This window comes from Belonocnema kinseyi, chromosome 8 (assembly GCF_010883055.1).
Source record: "Belonocnema kinseyi isolate 2016_QV_RU_SX_M_011 chromosome 8, B_treatae_v1, whole genome shotgun sequence".
NCBI classification, from domain to species: Eukaryota; Metazoa; Arthropoda; class Insecta; order Hymenoptera; family Cynipidae; genus Belonocnema; species Belonocnema kinseyi.
Window position 1 is genome coordinate 134,659,218 of NC_046664.1, and position 23,159 is coordinate 134,682,376.

Genomic DNA, 23,159 nt, shown 5'->3' on the forward strand with positions numbered 1-23,159 from the left:
ATCCCTGCGTGTCAAAAATATGCTAGAACACTTGCGGGAAAAATGCAGAAGGCGGTTGTCCTTGGGTCACTCCGTGTTCTTAGGGTGCACGAGGCTTTTGCTCGATCGTCGTATTGATTCTTTTACAGACTATAACCACTTATCTCACGGTTGTGAGACGTGATTATGGCTGAAATTTTACCGCGATTTCGCTGGAAGCGGGTGCAATTTTTCAGATTAGCACCCTGCTCCCGGCGTAATCCTGCGGTTGTCCTTATGAGAAATTTTTAATTATATATATATATAATACATTCAAATAGACTAATGCAATAATAATATGCATTGCTCATGTTTTTAAACTTTTTTATAATTTTGAACTTTATAAATTATAGACACTCGAATTTGCATTTTTGTGGCCTCAAGGAATATCTTTTGCTTCGAAAAATTATCACAGAAGTGTATATCAGTGAAACGCTTGTCACAAACTACTCAAATCGGCTGATATGTTGCATGACAAGGTTATTTATAAAAACAAGTTTATCGCCTTCTCTTGCTGCCTTACATAAACATAAGCTAAAGCTAAGCTAAAAATAGTAAACATTCACTCAATTTCACAGCACATCACAGATTCTATTCGTTCTTTAAATGGAAGTGGACAATGAATTTAGTCAGAGCAAGGAGATGAATCTATACGCCGACAATATTTATTTTATTGGGATAAACTTAAAGTAGATGTGATAAATTATCCTTCGTAATCATTAAGATTTTAAAAATCCTTTGCGGGCAGTTTTCAACGTCATTCGAAGGTCAAAGTGATTTTTTTCCCTACAGAAATTTTACGCTGGAAAGATATTTTTTAATTTGTTGGAGCTAGCTTCAAGTGGTTAAGGTTAAATGTTGAAAAATCGTTCAGAAACTATATTCTTTCAATTTTTCAGGATTTATGGGAGAAAAAATGTTCAGGTAGGCTTGGGTCCGACGACCTTGATCAGTTTAACCTTGAGGCAAGGGGACTCACGGTACACAAGCACCCTAAACATTTTTTCGTCCATAAATCCTCAAAAGTTTAAAGTTTCATTTAAAAAGCTGACTCTGACCTTCAAAGGTCCTTGGAAATTGACTTCAAGGTCCCAGTTATTAGTATAGTCAGATGGCTCCTATTGTCTTGAACAACTTTGGTCCAAACAATTTTTTTGCATCTGGCTTACAAATATAGATATTTGCGTGCGTTAATTAAAATGTTCGCGTGGAAAATTTTAATTGCACTTAAGGTTGGTATATGTATAGTAATAATTAAATGGACTTTATTTTTTATATTTATTCTTTTTTTGTTTTCCAATCACAATGCTAGTCTCACTGACGACCTGCATATTGTGCATCCTGAGCAAACATGACATTAGTTTGTAAAATGTCAGCAGTAAAGGAAGAGAAGTATCTTTCCATCTACATACACATAATCAATTGACACTGTGACTGGGGAATTCAGAACAATATATGTGTTGAATCGAATAATGGTGTTGCGTCTGATTTTTTAATGCACCATTGCGTATAACTTATTGCATCATAAGCTAAAAATTGAAATTGCCCTTCATTCTTGTGGAATTGTATACGTGTAAAGGGCCAAAACATATTTTTTTTAAACTTTAAAGTAATGCTTTTATCATTTCCGCAAAAAATATATTTTGGAGATTTGAATTTGGGCATGGTAAGGGAACAAAATGGTTGCTGTGCCAGAAGTACTTCCTTAAAAAAAATGATTGAAAATATGTATTTTTAATTTATCTTCTTATTATGAACATTTCAAAATTGGTTTCGAAATTTTGTGAAAAAATGTATACCAAGGTGTGCTTGGCAATTTGTTGCCATCGAAAAAATGGATCAGAGTATTTGTGTTACATTTTTTTGCGAACAATAAAATTAAGTGCTCTAACGCATTTGAATTGTTAAACGTGGCATTTGGCGAGTCAACTATAAGCAAATAAGGGTTTATAAGTGGTACCCTTGCGGGCCGAGTGAACGGAAAATATACTCTACAGCTTATCCTTATAATATCCACATAATCTCCCTTCCATATTTTGCAACAAAAACTCTAACAAACAGTAAGATGGGCATTTAACTTGTTGCCATTCGGATTCTTAGTTAAATTTTACATTATAATGTCATCTAGTAATTGCAGTAGTTCTTTTTAGTGTTAAAAACTGAAAAAATGTAATACTTATCATTTACATGAGCAAAAGGTGGCTTCAATGGCATCTTCTTTTAGTAGCAGTTGATAGCCGTTAACCGTCGGTAACTAAAAATGTTGGCTGGCTGCTAGCGCCATACAAAAATGTTCCAATCTCATAGATTTTTAAAATTTTACTTGTTTTCAAAATTTTAGTCATTTTAAAAGGACAGATGAATGAACTGAAACGTATGTTTACTTTTCTTGGTTTCATGACTGTTTAATTTATTTCTTGCTAAAGAAATGACTAAGGCTCAAACGTTGAGAAATTTGGAGTAGATCACGATTAACATAACCATAATAAGGGTTAACATAACCTAAAAATACACATAAAAAACTAATGCGCATGACAGAAATATCAGCTTTCATACATCATTTACTGTGTTCAGTAACCTGGGAAATTTAGAGAGAGATCCTTGGGAAAATTTGCATGCTGTTGGGCCAGGAAATTAGATAGGAAGCCATACTTATATTAATAAATAGAGGGCATCATATCTAATCTAACTTTTAGAATGCAAGAAATTTTTATGACACAAATTAAATTATTTATAAAAATAGCAGTTGAAACAAGTATTATACCAATATAATTGTATAAAAATAAATTTGAAAAATGTTCCTGATATATCTAAATTACTCAAGCTAAATAATGTTACATAAAGTTATTTTGGGTTTCGGGATTCAATAGTATTTGGAATACTTTGCCAAATAAGAAATAGGTAAAATGGACAATGGGAGATGTGACATGGTTTACCGAGAAGTTTTATGTCACGTACAGTATACATCTACACGTCTCAGGGTGAAGCGTCCCGGCTCTCTAAATAGAAGAACAATAAATGGGCCTGAGGGTTGTCGCCCTCCAACGGTGGAAAATCGAAATACACTAACCTCAGGCTTTGCCGTTCTTTATTAATGTTTCTTGACTCACACATATTTTGTAATAACAATTGGTGTCATTTGAAGGAAAAATATTATTAGTATTTGAAAACGTGTTATTCTTTTTGTAACAAGTATTTTACTTCTGCTGCATCATAAGAGGTACTATTTGAAAAATTTACAAAAATATTATTAGTATTAAGCATAATTCTAAAAGCTTAAACGAGTACTTTGTTATATAATTGATTGGACACTTTATGAAAGGAAACCTTTTAAAACTTGATAGCAAACCCTAATATATTAAACAAACACATTAGGAAAATGACTGAAGTAAATTTTTTTACTTCTTTCACAGTTTACAACAAAGTTTACCGAACCTGATTTTCTACATGTAAATAGTGTTGTACTGATTTAACTTAGTTCTTCTTTCAAAATTCAAATTGTATCTCCTTTAACTCATATAATTGCCCAAAAATTTCCAAATCAAAAAAAATGTGAACAACAACACAAAATTGAATACACAGAAACTAAAAAATTATTTCGAGCATAAACTATTATCAAGACAAAACTTCTGCATACAAAAATTTTTAGTCCTCTTTGATCCTAAAATTGAATCGAGTTTCTATAGCATTAATATTTCACTGAAGTGGCAACATCTTCAAAAAAGAAAATAATTTTCAAACATATTGTCTTATGAAAACAATGTTCGAGCGGAAATTACTTTTGTAAATTTTAGCGCAAGTAAAAAGCGCAAATATTTTCATGAATACCAGTCAGGAGAATGTTCAATACAAAACTAAACATTATGTTTCCAAAAAATTTGTTGAACTAAGATTATTTATTGTAGAGGGATATTACTACACAAATGAAATTGTATTCCATTGAGAATAATATTGCATATAGATTTTTTATAATTTTACAGGGTGTTTAAAAATAAAAAATTAGAACATAAGTAAGTTCTGAATTTGACAAAACCTCGCCATGTATCCATGAAGAAAAATTTGAATGCAAAACTATATTTTCAAACTTGCTAGAAACACACAAATTACTCCGAAAATTACAAAAAATCTGCTTTTTAACTGCTCAGAAGTCATTTTTTTTTGTAATGCACAGAAAATTTCACAAATTCCTCTATTGTCTATTGTGAATCAAATAAATAATTCTTAATACTTCTGTTTCACATGAAGAAAATTTTCCTAAATGAAAATTACGCTTTCAATCAAAAATGTGCAACTTTAAAAAAATGTAAACACAAAATATTGGGAATATCATATCTAGTCGTCTAGTCTTTCAGTATGAAAACGTGATACGTGGTAAAAATTGTCCTCAATTAAAATTATTATTAATTATTTTACATTAATGTTGCTATTATTAAAAAATACGTTTGCTTTCAATAAACAATATACAAACTTTCAAAAAATATAAATCAGACATATTAGGAACATCATATCTAGTCGTGTAGGTTTTCTTCATAAAAACGTAAAACGTGGAGAAAATTTACATCAATAAAAATTATTAAAAAAATGTTTTTTTGATTTTTCTGATATTAAAATTTTATTCTCGCTGTTGATGAAAAAAGTAAAGCTCAAAAAATATATAAAAAATACGTATTAGAAATATCGTATCTAGCGAGTAAATTTTCTTATTTTTGGATTAAAACGTGAATCCTGGAGAAAATGTCTATAATGGAAAATTATTCATAGAAACTTTACATTTCCTTTGCCGTTATTAAAAATTATTTTTGCTTCCAACAAAAAATATACAACTTTAAAAAAATATTAATAAAAAATATTATGAATATCGTATCAAGTCGCCCAGGTGTTCTGGATGAATATCGAATATCTCGCAAACCTGTTTAATGGGAAGGAAAATGGTAAAGGAACTGTCTAACCTCTAAAAGCTATTTATTTGCATTTACCTCCTTGATCAAAAAGTTTTAGGACTCGTCACCGTGTGTTGCTCTCGTTCGGCCGATCTCAATGCTTCTTTTTTTGTTATGTTGGTCAAAGTGTCATTGAAGTTCTATCAGTTTTTCAGCTGGATAGCTTGACAATTGTTAAAGTGACGCTTGATTGTGTACATATATCTTTGTGTGTGGTTTCGATTTTTCACACAAAAAATTGTCACCGACTTTGCACAATACCGTCGTTATCCGTGAGCATTTGGCTAAAAGCGAAAAGAATACAATCCAACAACCACCGAATTCACCTGATTTGGCACCCTGAGACTTTTTCCTATTCAGTCGACTCAAGAAACCGCTCCGCAGAACGCGTTGCAGCACCCGAGATGAGGTCATAGAAAATCAAATATGGCTCTGATGGTTATACCGCAAACCGATTATAAAAAATTTTTTGAGGATTACATCACGCGCTGGCATAAGTGCGTTGCTGTCGATGGGGAGTACTTTTTAGGGGATAATATCGTGTGGATAATCTGCAAATATAACAATTTACTGCAAACTGAAATTTCACGAATAAAACGTCACTAGGAAGTATCCAGAATCTCCTTAAAACGAAGTCGAGGTTTGGTTACTTGAAGTTCCTGTGAGGGTTTTACACCCCGCGACTATAATAGTATACTGCCGCTTGGGCATGTGAATCATTTCATATTTATGGCGATAATAATGAAAAAGTCCCTACTCAATCCCGACTACGGCACCACATTCACCAGAACCAAGTGAAAACTCTCGTACAAGAGTTTACTTAAATAAGTTTAATGTTATTTATTATTTCAATTACTCATTTCCCGTACACATTTTTGAGAATTTATATTAATTTTTTCTTTGAATCTATATCGAAAAGACGTTTTTCCCATGATATATATCTGTATAAGTGTAAAACATATAGGCAATTGTCATTATATTTTCTAGAAGCTAATACTCATAGGATATTTAATGAAGGTATAGATATGTATATATAATGATTTTCTACCTGCTTCTAGGCAAAGTTTGAACGGCATTCTACAAGTATTTTCTCAGTGATAATCAAAGTATATACAACACGTGATTTTGTGATAAATTTTAGGCTTATATAAAGAGCTTGCTCAATTGACACTGCAGAAAAAAATGTGTCCGAGAAACGGGATAAAATTTTACGATGAAAACAACAAACCTTTTGGTATAATATTTATGTTAGAATATTTTTTTCTTAATAGAATAAATTTTTTGTTTTGTTTTTAGAAAGTATAAAAATATTTTTTTACTTTTTTTATTCGATTTTTTTACAGTTGGTACACGCAAAAACGTTTTTGTAAAATTAAAAAATTAGAAACCCATTTTTGTTGAAAGATTTTAGTAAAATGTTAGAAAATGTGTATTCTAAATGGAAAAATAATACTACAAACACTCTATAAATTTTTGACAGACGATGGAAAAATATTTTTATTTAAAAGTTTCAAACCATAGATGCTTAAAAATTTTGTTTAGATCATTTTTATTCTCATTAAACTTGCAAATTGAAGTTATTGGAACTTTTTTTATAAAATAATTTTAACTTTAAATTTTGTCTACGCAAGGTAACAATAATTTTAGACAAGCTAGATTCAATTTCAGTAGTGATGAGAAAAAATTAGTTTTTGTTTTAAGTTATTCTCTGCACCCTAATGTTTCTCTACATAGTTTGTCATTAGTTGGCTTCAATGTCATTCAGACGATACATAACCATTGTTACGCTTAATCTAAAGACGGACAGGCCTAAATTACTTCGAATTTTTCAATCGCTTTTATTTTTTATTTTTACATACACCAAGAATTATGAAGCTTAAAATCCCCCACCCTGTCAAACGAAAAGCGTATTTTTAAAACAACCTCCCTCCACCCACCCAGTGGTAAAAAAGGAGGAGTTGGTGACTGGGGAACCATGCGCGCTTGTTTATGGTCATAACATCGTCAGTTATAAGTTCACAGAGTGTTTGTAGCATTATTTTTCTATTTAGAAAGAAAGTTTTTAACGAGAATTACTTTGATGGATTTTGGCTAATGTGAGATACATAAATGCTTAGACGAATACAAATCCTGAGAATAATCCATAAAAAAAAGCATAATGTTTCGAAAAATTTTTTAGAGCCAAATTTATTTTTAAGGGTGACATTTTACCAAAAGAGTAACACCTTTCCTCTTGATTATAATATTTTATACTCATTTTGTAACATTTTACTTAAAATTTGAAAATAAAAATTGGTTTGTAATTTTTTAATGTTGTAAAAACGTTTCTGCGTGTACTAACTGTAAAAAAAGAATAAAAGACAGTAGAACAATATTTTTATAATCACTAAAAATAAAATAAACTAAAAATTTATTCCATTAAGAAAAAAATATTTCAACATGAAATAAGCCGAAAAGTTATCACAAAATCACGTGCTATACATACTATGATTATTACTAAGAAAATACTTGTAGAATGCTGTCCAGACACTGCCTAGAAGCGGGTAGAAAATCACTATATCTATCTATACCTTCATTAAATGTCCTATGAGTATTAGCTTCTAGACAATTCAAAGCCACTTGCCTATATATGTTACACTTACGCAGAGGTATATCATGACAAAAACGTCTTTTCGATGTCGATTCAAAGAAAAAAGGAAAATAAATTCTCAAAAATGTGTTCTCGGGATTGAGTAGGAACATTTTTATTAGCATATTACGAGTTTCCTTTAGTGAAAACATTTTCCGATTGTCTCTATGTCTAAAATGCACGATTTTTTTGTATTTCTAGGTTGATTACCTTGAGGAAACTAACCTAGATCTTAAGTGGGATAGTGGGAGTGGAACAGATAGGTTCTTCCAGATGTCAGAATGATGTATTCTACATATACATCTTATTTCAGTGACAGCATTCTCTGATTTTCTCAATGTGTGATATTTTTCACCAGTGAAACTCCGACAGCTCACTGTTTCCCCAGTAAAAAAGCAGGATACTGTTTCGCACAATGTCGATTTCACTGGTTCAGTGATTTAGAGAGCAGATGTAAACTAATATTATATTGGAAATTGTACATATTTTTTTCGTAGTTTAGCCGTTTTCCGGGTATAAATAACAAACATTATCTGATATCATTCATAATTAAATTCCTACAGTGTTTTCAAGAAAAAAATTTAATTACATGATATAACGTGACAATATAGTAGAAAATGACGAATACTGAACACCAATAAAAATGTATCAAATAAGAATCTAACGAATCTGCAGGGAAACTTCTCAGTGCCTTTTCAAATTAAACCAGTAAAATTGTCAATGGTAAAATCAGTATTTTGAATTTTAATTGGTGAACCAGGGGTTTCCTCTCCTTGACTGGATGAAGCAGCAGGTTAATCAACTAAAAAAGTATTACTGAATATACCAGTTATGCCAAACGATAGACTCAACCAATCATGCAGCGCTCCACGCGGTCAAGGCATGAACCTCCAGTCATCTGGTACGCGAATGTCGTCGATCTGGGCTTGGCATTTCTCGAGTGACAACGGCCATTTTTGTGTACTGGTGTTTGTGCTACAAATCCCATTCCTCTCAATCGACATATTAAAATTTAGCGAAAGCATTTATTTATCATATTTTTCATTATTAAATCTTAATATAACTTATAAATTCGAAAAATATTCAAATTTATATCTATTTATGTTTTAATAATTTATTTAAACGTCTTAAAGAACGCAACAAAGAAATCTATTTAAGTACGTGAACTAAAATAACTTTAACACTAGAAAGGCGGACTTGAGTTGATAGAAATTAAATTTTAAAAACTTATATTCCACATGAAGGAATTAAAACAATTCATTACATATATTTTGTGAACGTATTCGAAGGAATTAAATAATCTCAAAAATCGAACACTTTTGGAAAATAGAAGACATCTCTGTGAGGTTATCTGTCGGTTTAATTACAAGAAATTACATATATTAAAACCACGTTCTCTTTTGGCGAATAGGAACCTATGCGGCGACAGCTATAAAAATAGAAGTAACTTAGTTTCTGAGATATCCTATTCTTATAATGACTTTTTATACAGATGTAAAAATTGCGGATTCTAAATAATAGAGTAATCTTCACTTTTACCTTGAAATCTGAAAATATTAATTTTTCTCTATTCAACGGTTATTATCGGGTAATATATTTTTCTTGAAAGTGGGGCTGGCCCTTGGCTAGTTGGATTTTTCTTAAAGCGACGCTATACATTGACGTAATGACGATAACGAGCCGGGCTCTCATTTATTATTGTCGGTGTAAAGTCAGCATTTCAAAAGATAATTTTGCAAAGATTAGCACCAAAGTGTTGAATGATAAGTGTCATGCCTGACTGGCACTGAGTATTCAGTGATCAACGCAGATTAAACCCGTGACGAAATTCCACTGAATGAAGCAGAGAAATATGAGTCATTGTCTCTGAAACACTTCTAGCTGTTGCAACAAGTGAAATGATGCTACTTAATTTTAAGTGAGTGTTTATTAATCTAGTTTTTGGACAAAAGAATTATTTCCTTCCATCATCTTAGAGCCGAGTTTTTTCTGCATACATAAAATGCATGCAGATACGTTATCCCTAATATTTGTGAAATAATTTAAAAATAAAAAAAAATTAAAATTTTTTACTAATTTCCTAGAGTACTGACCAGCCGTCCAAAATAATTTGAAAAATTATTGAGGTCGGTAAAATTTGGAAAATTATTAAAGTTGATAAATTCTTTGAAAGTTATTAAAATTTTGAAATTCGAAACAAAATTGACAAATGGTAAAATTTAAAAAACGAGTAAAGTTGGTAAAGTTTTTGAAAATTAGTAAAATTTTGAAATTAAAAAAAAATTAAAAAATGGTAAAACTTTGAAATGAGTAAAGTTCGTAAAGTTTTTAAAAATTTGTAAAATTTTGGAAATTTTGAAATTCAAAACTGAGTACCGGTCGTGTCACACCCCCACTCAAATTTTCCCAAACTATCAGCCATGGTGGATTTCCCCTACTTTAAATTTCCCGTAATATATGTTATGGCGTATTTCCCCCAGTCCAAATTTCCTATAATATCTGTCGTGGCGGATTTCCCCTACTCAAAATTTCCCATAATATCTGCAATGGCGGATTTCTCCCACTCCAAATTTCCCATAACATCTGTCATGGTGGATTTCCCCCACTCCAAATTTCCCGAAATATATGTCGTGGCGTATTGCCCCCAGTTCAAATTTCCTATAATATCTGTCGTAGCGGATTTTCCCAACTCCAAATTTCCCATAGTGTGCGCTATCTACTTATAGGTATATGATTATGACGTCGAAACTAATGCTTAATCGTCTCAGTGGAAACATATATCTTGAATCACCAAGACTGAAAAAAGCTCACCAAGTTCAGTCAAATCTGAAGGTTTTGCTCACTGCTCTCTTCGATTATAATGGCGTGGTGGATCAAGCGTTCTTGCCAGACTCATAGGCATATATGCTGGGTTGGATACTTTTTTAAAGCCCCAGCATAGTCGCGATTTTGTGTATACAGTATGTATATTTTATCGCTTAACTGAATCATAAATGACCATTTCTGAGCTCGTGAAAGTTGAAAAAAAATTTTTTTCGTGAATTTTTCGATTATCTGTTACTTTAAACTGAACGCGCAAACACTGAACAGATTTCCATGATATCTAAACTGAGGAGGTATACCTGTGAATACTTTATTCATTTATTCCCACTTATCCAGATGAGCAGGCAATAGTTTTAAAAAATCTAATATTTTGAAAAATATATAATTATATGACGGTTTAAAATAAACGTGTGAAAACAGGATATTATTCAATTAAGTGTTTACTTAGCAGGGAAGCAAAATATTCAATTTTTTCGATAAGCACTAATATACATGAAGGCCAAATTTTATGGACTATAAGATTGGAAAAATTACACTTAGCATTGTAGACAACTACACAGCAAAAGAAGTACTTAATTTAAGTCGAAAATTCGACTTATTTTAAGATGTCACAAAAAGAAGCATAAGAAATCTGAAATTAAGAATTACATCTGAACATTAAACTAAAGGAATTAGATTCCTGAAATTCAGGTCAGAAATATCTGAAATTCAGCGAGGTACGGCCTAAAATACAGGAACAGTAGGAAAAAAACGGTTGAAAAGGGGCAGGTGGGGTCCAAAATCTTCGAGAAATTGCGTTACGTAATTTATTGAAAGGACGCTCACGTTGCGAAGTGAAAAGTCTCGTAACAATTTAATTATTTTTAAAAGTTTAACAATACAAATATTTTCAGACAACCAGAACTGAATTTTCTGCAGCAGTTTTTTTATTCCTCGAAACTAAAACTCCACGAATTATGGAAACATAGTAACATAGCCGAAACTGAACAATGCTATACATGGAGTATTGGAGTTGGACGCGACGAACCTGAAATTCAGGAAGGTATATTTCTTTATTTTAGGAAATGAAAGCCTTAAAGGTTGTTTCAGGTTATTTTTCACTTACTTTCCGAACTGAATATTGAAATTTAGGAGCATAACTTACTTTATTCCAGCAGAAAAATGCCGATTTCTTATTTAATATAAGTTAGTCCTTTATCCAAGATAGTTTTCACACTTAAACTTAGTTACTTCCTTAATTCAAGTCAAATCTGAAATTAAGTCGAATATAACTTTGAGTATTTATTTTTACTGTACATATCAGAACATGATCAAATATTGATTATTATATAATGAACTATGCATGCAACTATTTTGGTGCTGTTACAGATATTTCATTGGCATTCCACCTTCGCATCCGGGACAGCGACATCTATATCGCGTTAGCTCTGTGCTGCAAGCAGGTGGTAAGTTGCATTCGGCAGTTTGTATCACATGTACAGACTCTTCTAAGACGGAGAACCGGTACACACTTGCGGAAAGTCAGAATAATGTCTACCAGGCAGGACTTAATGACGGTTGGACCGATAAGAATAACTGGAATGGTCAGGACGAAGGTGATAAAAAGATGCAAGAAACATCACTGGATAAACAGACTACTGATAGAGACAACAATAATAAGGTGCAAAATGAATCAAGTAAGTATGACTAAACATTTAAATGGATTTATAAAATGTTTTAGCATGTTTTTATTAATGTACAATCCCCATTTTCCTTCTTCATATTATTCCCTCAACAACGTAGAACTTTATTAAAAATAAAAGCGCGAAGCGCAAATTTTGTAAAAATTTTATTTACATGAGACAGACATTTTAATATTAGGCCTCATTGCTTTATTTTTAGTTACATTACTAATATTAAGTTATTATTTCATGCCCTTTTTCACCAAGAATGATTACATTTTTTGTTAGTAAATTACAAAAAAAACATATCTCTACAAAAATTTATTTTTTATATTTTATTTTCTGCTTTCTTCATTTGATGATTCACCATCCTGTGCATTTCTTCTGGACCATCGTGGTTGCACGGTTTACCTCCACTTAATATCGAGCAGTCTAGTTTCTCCATTCGTATTCTGTATAAAGAGGGAAGGGATTAAATCAGCTATGTATTCTACTTTTGAAGAACTTTTTATAGGTAATCATATTGTTAAGGTCTTTTAACAGTATTAAAGTACGTAGGTGGGTTTCAGAAAGAGGTTACACAAGTTTCATAAAATTCGGTATTTAAGGAAAAAATCATGAGTATGGGAGTATTCAATTATTGACTTTTTGAAGTATAAAAAACGTGTGGTATATAAGTTTATCCTGTACTTCAAGCATATTGGAGAAATATAGATAACGTATAGCTTAAGTGTATCTCAAGTATAGCCAAAGGATAGCTAAAGTATTGATGAAGTATATATACGAAGTATGAGATATTGAAGATTGTTCGTGAGGGCAACGTTAAAACGCGTTAATAAAATTTGCAAGTTCCATAAAAATAATCTTGCGTCTTTTTCAGCGAAATGGGAAATCATCATGAGACGAAAACCTATCGCGGAAAATGTATATTTATCTCATATTATATAGAGGTGAGAGATCTAGGATAATTGATTCCTAACCATATAATGTTACCATTATAAAAAGTTAAAAACTTTGAGTGAAATTATTATTTAGATAAAATATTTAACTTTCAGCTATTTAGAATATAAAGTTAAATAATTGATGTTACAATTGCCGAATGCCTGAAAATGAAACCAAGAATCAAAGGACCAAATTTGAAAAACCACCATTAAATTTTCTCATTGCAATCTGAAAAAATGTGTTCCTCCTAAAAATGAAAAGAGAAAAAAATTTCTTTTCCATCGGGGAAAAAATAAATTACAGGAAAGGAAAATGAGAAGGCAATTAACTTAATCCCCTTCCTTATCTCTTTTATTTCTTTCGTCTTTTTTGTTTTGATCATTATGAATCACAATAAAAAAAACGTTTGTAAAAAACAGTCACCAAAGTTTCGACACCCTTACCGAGACAAAAACCTGAAAATAGTTTTCCAGTCTTAATGGATCTTAAATGTGATTTAATATAATTTATGACTATTTGTCAGATAATCTAAACTGACACAATTTGCCAATTATTATCTCCAGAACAGTCAATAGGCTACGTAGAAAACATATTTGTGGGTGTGATTCTTATACACATATTCCTAATGAAAAAGGAAGACAACTGCAGTAAAGGGCTAAAAAGTGCAGCTATGTCGGTAACTCAGATGAGTTAAAGGTTCTTAGGCTTCTTTATAAATAAGTAGCTCGTGTCAAGATTAGTAGTAGTGTTATTTTTCCGGATATCGTGAGTGAGGGGATTCAAAATTACGTATCCTATGAAAACGTGATTTCTCAGTCTGCGAATTCCATTGAAAAAGATAAACAAGAGTTAGCCTCCAGCAATGAGGATTCAACAACAAACTCCAGTGCGTAAGAGGAATTAAGGAGATCCAAAAGATCACATAAAGAAGTAACACCTGTCAGGTACATGTCAGTTTTAAATGTGGTGACAAATACAGAAGAAGCCAGGAGTGGAAAGGAAGCTCTATCTGGGTATGTAAACTAAAAAGGACAGCGGACGAAGGTATCGGCAGGTAAAAGGCAAGGCTTGTCGCCCCAGGATTCTCTCAGAAGTACGGAACCGACTTTAAGGAGCTTTCTGCAATGCACTCGAATTGAGCCAACGGTTAGGATTTGACCTGAGCATTGGAGGGTCCCTTTTATTTTCCACTCGAATTGAACCGAATCTACCTGTCTCCTAATCACTAAGTTCTATTTTAGAAAATCGTATTTACTCACATGCTTTTGCAAAGTTGGTAGGAGATAATTTAGGAAATGCCGGCATAGTCAAGATCGTGGTTCATAAGGCTATATTGGAAATAATGGCTCTCGACTTCGTTAAAACAAAAGACGTTGAACAGGCACTAAAAGGTAACTTAGGAGACAGTGAGACCGCAAAATTTCCGTCACCAAGCCGAACAAATGGGGACAGATACTATCAATTGTAGAGATAAATGAAAGGGATGCAAACATGTTATTAGAAACCTTACGCATAAAAATTGGATGGGTAAAATGCCGAATCAGATTGAGCACCCGAGTGGTACGCTGTTAAAAATGTTAAGGATACGGTGATCAGTTTGGAAATTGCAAGGGCCCAGATCATGGCAGTCTCTGCTACAAATGTGGCACTAAAAGCCGTAAGACAGCTACCTGCACTGCAAAACATTGCTGTGTGCTGTGTGCGGAACAAAAAGAGGAGAACGCGCGACTGGATCATATTCTTGGATCAGGGGCTTTTAAGGTCTTGAGAGAAGAGCTTTACAAGGCCAAAAATACTAAATCATTATTAAAGTGCTGCAAGGCAACATGAACAGGAGCAAAACTGTACATGATTTCGTTCCGCAGCTCCGACTTGAAAAGTAGGCTGATCTGGTTATAACAAGCTAACAATATACTTACGTAGACAGTCCAAAATGATACACAGATACCTTGAACACTGCAGCCATCTGGATATCCAATCCAAGGATATTGCCAGTAAACGAACATTGCTCCAGCGACGCTTTCACTTAAGTAAAAATTAAAGATGCTGTTCACGGCAGTTGCTGCCTAACTCCAAACGAAGGAATCAAGGAATTCCAGAAAAAAACTAGACCTCCTAGAAAACTTGGTTCGAGAAAAAGAAGGAAACATATTTCTTGTAGGGGATTTGAACGAAAAAAGCGCTTGGATGGTGTATGCAAAAACAGACTTAAGAGGTCACCGTTTAGTGTAAATGGTTGATAGATTACATTTAATCGTTGTCAACACAGGACAAACCACGACCCTTCGGTACAATGAATGAAGTGAATCCGTACTGGATATCACCTTTGCCTCGGAACGCTTGTACCGTCAAACAAAAACTAGGCAGTATTGGAGTATACTGGAAGTGATCACCAGTATATTTACCTGGAAGTAGGAGAAAAACCTAATACCGACATATACCAAGCTAAGCGGGTGGGGTCGAAATTGTTAAAGAAGGATGAAGAAAAACTGCCCAAAGCGCTGATAGAAGGCGAAGAATCCCTTAAATCAGCATTCAATAGAGCAGAAGGGCCAGAGATAGTGGATAGACTGGTCGAAGGAACGATACAACTCGTACACCGAGCCTGTAATGAGTTCTGCCTAAAAAGAAACAACACCTGATTAGACATTCCATGTACTGGTGGACGCAAGAAATAGCGTAACTTAGGACACAATGTGGACAAAGTAAAAGAAAAGCTACTTGGAAAATGAGAAGAGACACCAGAGAGGCGGACAGAATTGCTACAGTGTCAAGAAATCTAAAAAGGAGTTACAGAGGGCTTTTAAAAGAAGCACGGCTCAAAACTGACTAGGCTTGGTTCAAGAGGCGGACAATGAACCCTGGGGTTGGGCTACAAAATAGTCAAACATAAGATTGGAGCGCTATCATCGTGCTTAAGCATGGAAGCTGCAGTGATGGTCACCATGGTCGATGGACTTTTTCCTGATCATCAGGCGAGGGAAGTGGTCGAAGATGACATAGGAGTCTTTCATATACCACTCTTTAGCGAAGAGAAGCTAATTGTATAATTGTATAATGATTACAAAATCTTTTACAAATCTTTCACAAAAACTGAAAGATACAGCCCCCAGTACAGAAAAACAAAAACAAAGGAGATTCGATTTCACCTGGAGCCTACAGACCACTTGCATGTTAAATACAGTGGGGAAGCTCTTTTAAAAGCTAAAGCTTTAATAAGCTCGTCTTACGTCATCTATCCAAGCAGCTGGTGATATGTTTTAGAGACAGTATGGTTTTAGAAGAGGGCGATCTATTGTGCATGTTCTTCGAGTGATAGTAGAAACAATAAGTCAGGCCCAACAGGGAAACTATGCGACCAGAAAGATTGTACTTCAGGCCAAAGTAGATGTTAAAAATGCATCCTAGGACTCGAGCTTTGGAATATCTCAAACGATAGAATCTTTCGAATGGAGATGCCGTACGGCAAACACCTGTATGGCTGTAAGAATGACATAATAGCAGTCATAGTAGCACGCAACGTACAATAGATATAGTGGAAACTGAATCAGGTTATGCTTTGCATCAAAATGATTTGCATCAAAAGCCCAAAACTTATATCGTTCCACTTGAATGAATATTTTTCCAAATAAATTAATTTTCCGTGTCATAACTGTGTCCAATCAGACTATAAATGACCTAATTTTCTAAATGATCTAAGGCCAGGGTTGATCCCAGATATTTTTTTGCCTGCGGCGCTTTGTTCGTCAACGTTACGTTTTTCCTTAAATTAATTAGATTTCCTCGGCGGGGGTTCATTGTTATACTGGACACTGAATAGAAATAGAAAGTTACAAATCAATGTTACAAAATTTTTTTAGATCACGAAAATTCTCAGATTTTGAATTTTGATATATTTTGAATTAAACTTGGAAACTGCCTTACCAAAGTCCGCAAGGAACGACAAATGCTTCAAACAAATCTAAGAAAGTGTCTCTTAACCCATTCCCAAAACTTTTTTAGCCAATTTAATCCCATCATTAATGTGTTAAATGTTAAAGAAATACGGCTTAGTTCCAGCTTCAGCGCGTAACCTGGAGTTTAGACGCCTGGATACCTCAAGTGGCACGATGATGCCTCAGCAGCGCATCAATGCATTTGCCGAAGTACAGTAGATATCAGTATCCAAAACCTTACAGACTTTGTTCGCCACAGTCTCAGAAGTAAAATTGTCCCTTATTCGCTTCTAAAGTTCATAATATTGTTCTTTGCTGTTAAGTAGCTTTTCATGCCATTGTGAGATACCATTTAGCCTCTACAGGAGTTTATTTACTTATATTTCTCTTTTTTCTATGTGAGGTATATTTCAAACGAGTAAAACGTACGACTTTGATGTTAATGTTTCTATAATGAATCGCTTTTTTCCGACAAATACCTAAGACTCTCAAGAAATGTCGTGAAGATTATCCTTATGCGCTCACTATATCTCAGATTCAAAATTACTGTCGCTTACAAAATTACGATTAAGATGAGACACTGAAATAGGATTGGTTTAGAGCGCCAAGATTCCGACTTGTGGGCCCAAAGGACCTGGAAAGATAAATCCACGGCTATCTTAGCAACATTAAACATTAGAGTGCAAACAAAACAAAAGGTACCAAAATTTCCAAAAAGCTTTCCCAAGTGGGTACACTTCCAAACCATCTCCAATTATGCAACTTGATATGACAGCCACAGTTGTAGGCTTCATAAGTCCCGAATCACATATCTTGAATACATTTATTGTGTATCTTTATGTATACACTTCATTAAATTCATAAAAGTCCAAGGATATAGTCTTTAACGAGGATATGACAAGCCTAAAGCGGGCGAAACTAAAGGTCTGAATAAAGAAAGTGAGGGAAAAAACTTTTGTCAACAGCTCCTTGACAAGAGAATGCACGCTGTCGTCTCCAGAAATGTAAACGATTAGTCGATTTTTTTTTGAGCTAGCTTTGCCTTTACTAATTGAAACGGATTGAAGCAGGGCATGGACGGTTTTATTTTAGCGTGTCAAGATAATGCTATTTCTACTTGAACATACCGTTGCCACATTTTCAGCCAAGACATTTCTGCTGATAGGTGCCGAGCGTGTCTTGCACAATTAGAGAACCTAGGGCTTATGCTGTATAATTGCCTACAATGGAGACTCGCTACCCGAAAGTCGTTTCTCCAGAAAATTTGGCACTTCTCGTTTTGGAAAATTGATGCCAGCTCCCTTGGTTCGTTCAACAAGAAAGTTTCATGGCCGCGTCTTGGCACTCAAAACTGAAACCCTGTGTGTATGAATTAAGTTTTATTATCTCAGGAAAGCAAAAGTTAGCTTCTTCGACAAGAGCTGATTGTCTGCATTTCTTTAGAATGTTCCAAGCATTTTCTTGAGCGTTTTTAGGATACGATCTCTTCCACTCGAAGTATAGATATTTAGATCATTAATATAAATTACATGAATTACCTGATGTTCGTAAAGATTTTTATTGCCGTAAGGGTACCCAGAAGAGTTGCGCAGCGTGAGAAATAGTGGCAGAAGTGTGATGCAAGAGAGCAGGTGGCTTATGAAAGGCTCTATGAGAGGTTAAATTAAAAATTTTTTCGACAGTCTATCCACGCTATCAACATACAGTGTTCGTGGACTGCTATGACTTTGCAGGCCCACTTTTCAATTAGGAGGTTGTAACAAAGTTACAAGCACCCCGCTATCTTACGGCCCTGCAGGCCCATGATTAGGAGTGGGGAAAAACACCCCCAGTCCTTATAAGCGTAAACTTGCCTCGAAGGCAACTTGTCTTTAGTCTTGAGTCTTGTGCTACCAGCCTGTCAGATAATCGAAGGACTCGAACACTCCACTCCCAATTCCTTTGGTATCTGCGAGAACTCCCATCGCTTCAGGACGATCATCTCCTCGACGCTTTTGAACCTAAGCAGCTTTCGGTATCTTGACTTTATCGCCCGGATACTACGACCAGAACTAGCCCGCTCTTGGTTACGCCGCCCGGTTCGTGCTATTGAGACTAGCGACATCGGACTCTGTAAATTGGTTAATAAAACCAAATATATTTTGTTAATTGCCTTTACCCTTTGTTGACTTCACCCTTTCTCGACATCCAAATCCTTTTCTCTCCCTTAATTTGCGAGATCCCTCACAAATTTGGCGCCCTCCTTAAAAAACCCACAATTCCTTTAAAAAATCCTATAAGTCGAGAAAAGAAGTCAAAATGATGAGAGTAAAAGAGTTAAAAATTAAAATAACAGATTATTGCATGTGTGCCATTTGAAAAAGTTTAATTTAGGAATAGACAATTAAAATTGATTTTTGTTGTGAAATTTGAATTTGGAGGTTGTTTAATCGAAATATTTTTTATTAAAATATTTATTATTGAAGTGTTTTATTGTCTTTTAGAAAAAGTTCGGGTAGAAATGTATTTAGTCGATAAGGTGCGGGTAGACTGTTATAGATGTCCGTTAAAATAGTTGGTATACTTTGCTTGTTCGCAAGCTCTGCCACATTTAATAAAATAAAAAAATCACCCTGAGAAAAAACGGCTTATCTGTACTCTTTGTAGCAGGATTGGATAAGTGAGGGGTTTAAACAAAAAGACGTAAACAAAAATAAATAAAATACGGTTGGAAAAAACGGAAATGAATTTCGGAAAAATAAAACGGGAAAATAGAATTTACTAGTAGGAAAAAACTAGATAGAATAGAAAAGATAAGAAAGTTAACAAAAAACTAGAAGAAAATTGGTGTACGAACTAGGAACTAGTGACGTCATACAAACAACCCGAACACTTCCCGCCCTAAGTGGATACGTCCGCAACACGGTCAGGCCAAGCGCAACCGCGAAGTAGTAAAAACCGAGACGCTCACTTAAGTGAACGTGCCGGTTTTTAATCAGCTGTAAAAAACCCCTGAGCTAGTCCGTACAAAAGAAGAAAGGTTTAGATAAAGGATTAAAAAATCGAAAGAAGTTAAGGTCCGGAAGAATAAAAATTATTCCAAAAATGGCAAATCCGGTCGAAAATACAAGAGAAAATAGGGAAACTAATGAAATTCCGGAAATTATACTGGAAAAAATAATGCACAAGCAGATGCGGGTAACTTTGAAAACGAAAATATTATTATTCAATCGGTCGAAGGAGAAAATAGAATCGTAGAATTAGCAAGAAATTCGAACTTAGAACTTGTAACGGTACGAAATAGAGAGATAGAATTGGGGGGAAAAGATACATATCAAGCGAAAGGTGCAATCCCAATAACGACAACACAAAGACAGACAGAAAGTACCCCAAACCAAATAGAATAGATAGAGAAATTGAAAATGAGATAAAAGAACTCGAAATCTTAAAAAGAGACATGGAACGATTAGAATTGAGTCGGTTCGAAAGGGAAGAAACCCTTAGAAAAGAAAGAGATAGGATAGAAAAAGAAAGAGGAGTGAAAGCAAGAGTAGGTCGCGAAAAATTACGACTGGAAATAGAAAGACAAAAGAAATGAAATGTGAGAATCAATAACAGAACGTTTGAAATTTATTCTTTTTTAGATAATAATAAGGAATTTTGGAATAAGGCACAAGAGTTAATAAATTTTGAAGAAAAGAAAAGTGATAAAATCAAAATCAAAGAACTTTCAGAAGAAATTAAAAATTTAAACGATAAAATGGATCGAATTTTAAATTCAGGTCAAAATTTAATTTCTCAAAGTAATAAGTCAAGAAATGTGCAAAATACGGTTCATTTCGAAGAGACAGAATTAGATTTTATTCAGCAAAGGCACTCGTTAGCAGATGCACGGAATAGAATGGCAATAAATAGGGGTAGCGGTCAAGGGGACGAATACTCATTACCGAGACCGGAAAAAAGGCAATCAATTATGCGAAAATCAAATCTACCTCAAAGTCAAACAGACTTGCAAGGTGGAATAGATAGAAGTAGAGGGACCGATATGGAAAGAGAAGAGATGAATGAAAATAATATGAATGAAATTCCAGCTACTCTCTTTCCTTTCGAAATGATACAAACCCCTTTCCAAATAATGTCAAATTTGTTGATTAAATTTAAAAACAACACGGAAAATAGTCCAACTTTTTTTTAAAATAATTTAATCAGATTTAAAAGAGGGTATAAAATTAACGAACGAGACATTTTAGAAAATTTAGATGCTGTTTTCGAAAACGAAGAATTAGGTTAGTGTCAAGTAAATAAAAATAATTGGCAATGTTTAGATCAATTTATTGAAGATTTTAAAGAAACTTACTCAAACGATAGATATACTGAAACAATTAAAAATAAAATAAAATTTTGAAATCAGAAAAAAAACCAAGGCATTCATACTTTTGTTACAGAAATTAAACAATTATTTGAAAAATTAATGCCACGTCCTAGCCTAGAATGGCGATTAAGAAAGACCTATGAAAATTTAAGAATTGAATATAAAGTGTACATTTCTAGAAATGCTTTTTCGCATTTTTCAGAATTAGAAATATTAGGTCTAGAATGGGAAACATGGTATCGTAACCAACAAAATATACCACAATACAAACCAAGATTCCCAAATGGAAAGTACAAATTTTTTAATCCAAGATTTACAAATAATAATTCGAATTATACAAATAATGAAAGATATCCAGGAAATCAGAGGTCTATGCATAATAAAAGTAATTTTATAAATCAAAACACAGCTGGCCAAGCATCATTGTATGCAATGAATCAGCTGTTGGGGAACAGACAGACACAACAAACGAATAATTCTCCGCAAATACCAGCGCTCTTATATAACACGGGAGAAAATAATAACAAGTCAGAAGACAAAAAGAAATAATAAAAAAATACAATAAAAATTCAAAAAATTTAAAAGGTGAAAATAGTAGGGATGATAGAAATGGTGAAATAAATTCAAGTCGACAGGATTTTATGGATCCAAACTTAGGAAAACAAAATTTTAATTACAGATCGCGAGCGCCCTTAACATGCTACAATTGCGGGAAATTAGGACATTTTCGACGGCATTGTTGGTATAGTTTAGATCAGGAAAACGCATACCGTCGTTATTAAAGGCGGAAAATAGCAGACAAAACCAGAGACCGCCAGAATTACTTGACACAGACACAAATGACTCGGAAGAAACAAGATTCCACCTTATCATAAGTTTTGAAAATCATAAATTTGAAGTGTTAGTTGACACAGGTGTAACTCACTCTTATATAGGTGTAAATTTTATAAATACAGTAAAAGAATTAGATTACGAAATTAAAAAACCAATAAATGACACATTGATGGTAGCTAATGGTCAAAAATTAAAAATTACAGGACAAGTTTTGATCCCTATCAAAGAAGGGAATACGAAAAGATATTTATTATTCAGACTCGTACCAAGTTTAAGATTGATAGGAATAATAAGAACCGATATGATTAAAAGATTAGGTTTAAAAATGAATTATGAGAAAAAGATTTGGTGCTTACCACAATTACCAAATATTAAATATGCGATGGAATCAAAGTTAATTAAAATGCAGGAGCAAATAATTTAAGAAAAGCAAGAAAATGCGAAAGAGAATGAGAATAGGGGAAGTGATAAGAGTAAATTAAAATTCGGATCCAAGATTAGCCTGCGAAACGACATGCGAGAGAAAGAGACAGATTTGCTACCGTTCAAAGCGTGGGCGTCCAAAGATCAGATTAGTAGGCTAGTCAAAATATAGAGAGGGAAAGGAAAACAAATAAGGATAGAAACAAAATAATTATTTAAAAAATTTAAATTTATTTGCTATATCATCAGAGATTGTACCGTACCGACAGTAAATCAACCCTCCAAACCATGAAGGCAGAAAATCTACACAATATCGATCACATTAAGAATCTTCAATAACAGAAAATGGATAACGTCTTAAAAAGACTAAATGGAAAATAATATTTTTAAATTAAAATTATTTCTTGAAAAAAAGATTCTACTCCATCTATACTCCATTGGGAATCGAACCACAAAACCTCTGATTTCCGGTCAGGTGCTTTTCCAATTAAGCTATTCGAGGGATCAGAATAAGAACTCTTAATTCAAGAACAAAACGCTAATTTTTAGCTAGGTGTTAATGGTACAAGTAATAACTTAAAATTTTTTAATTTATCTGCTATA

General features: G+C 33.5%; 1 protein-coding gene across 1 annotated transcript in view; it reads left to right on the forward strand.

Annotated features, from left to right (window-relative positions):
• The window catches only part of LOC117178714 (inactive dipeptidyl peptidase 10), a 1,065,008-nt gene that overhangs the window by 840,400 nt on the left and 201,449 nt on the right, over nucleotides 1–23,159 (forward strand). Inside the window, exon 10 of the mRNA XM_033370143.1 lies at nucleotides 11,779–12,086. Coding sequence (XP_033226034.1) covers nucleotides 11,779–12,086 — 308 coding nt within the window. The remainder of the gene's footprint in view (nucleotides 1–11,778; nucleotides 12,087–23,159) is intronic.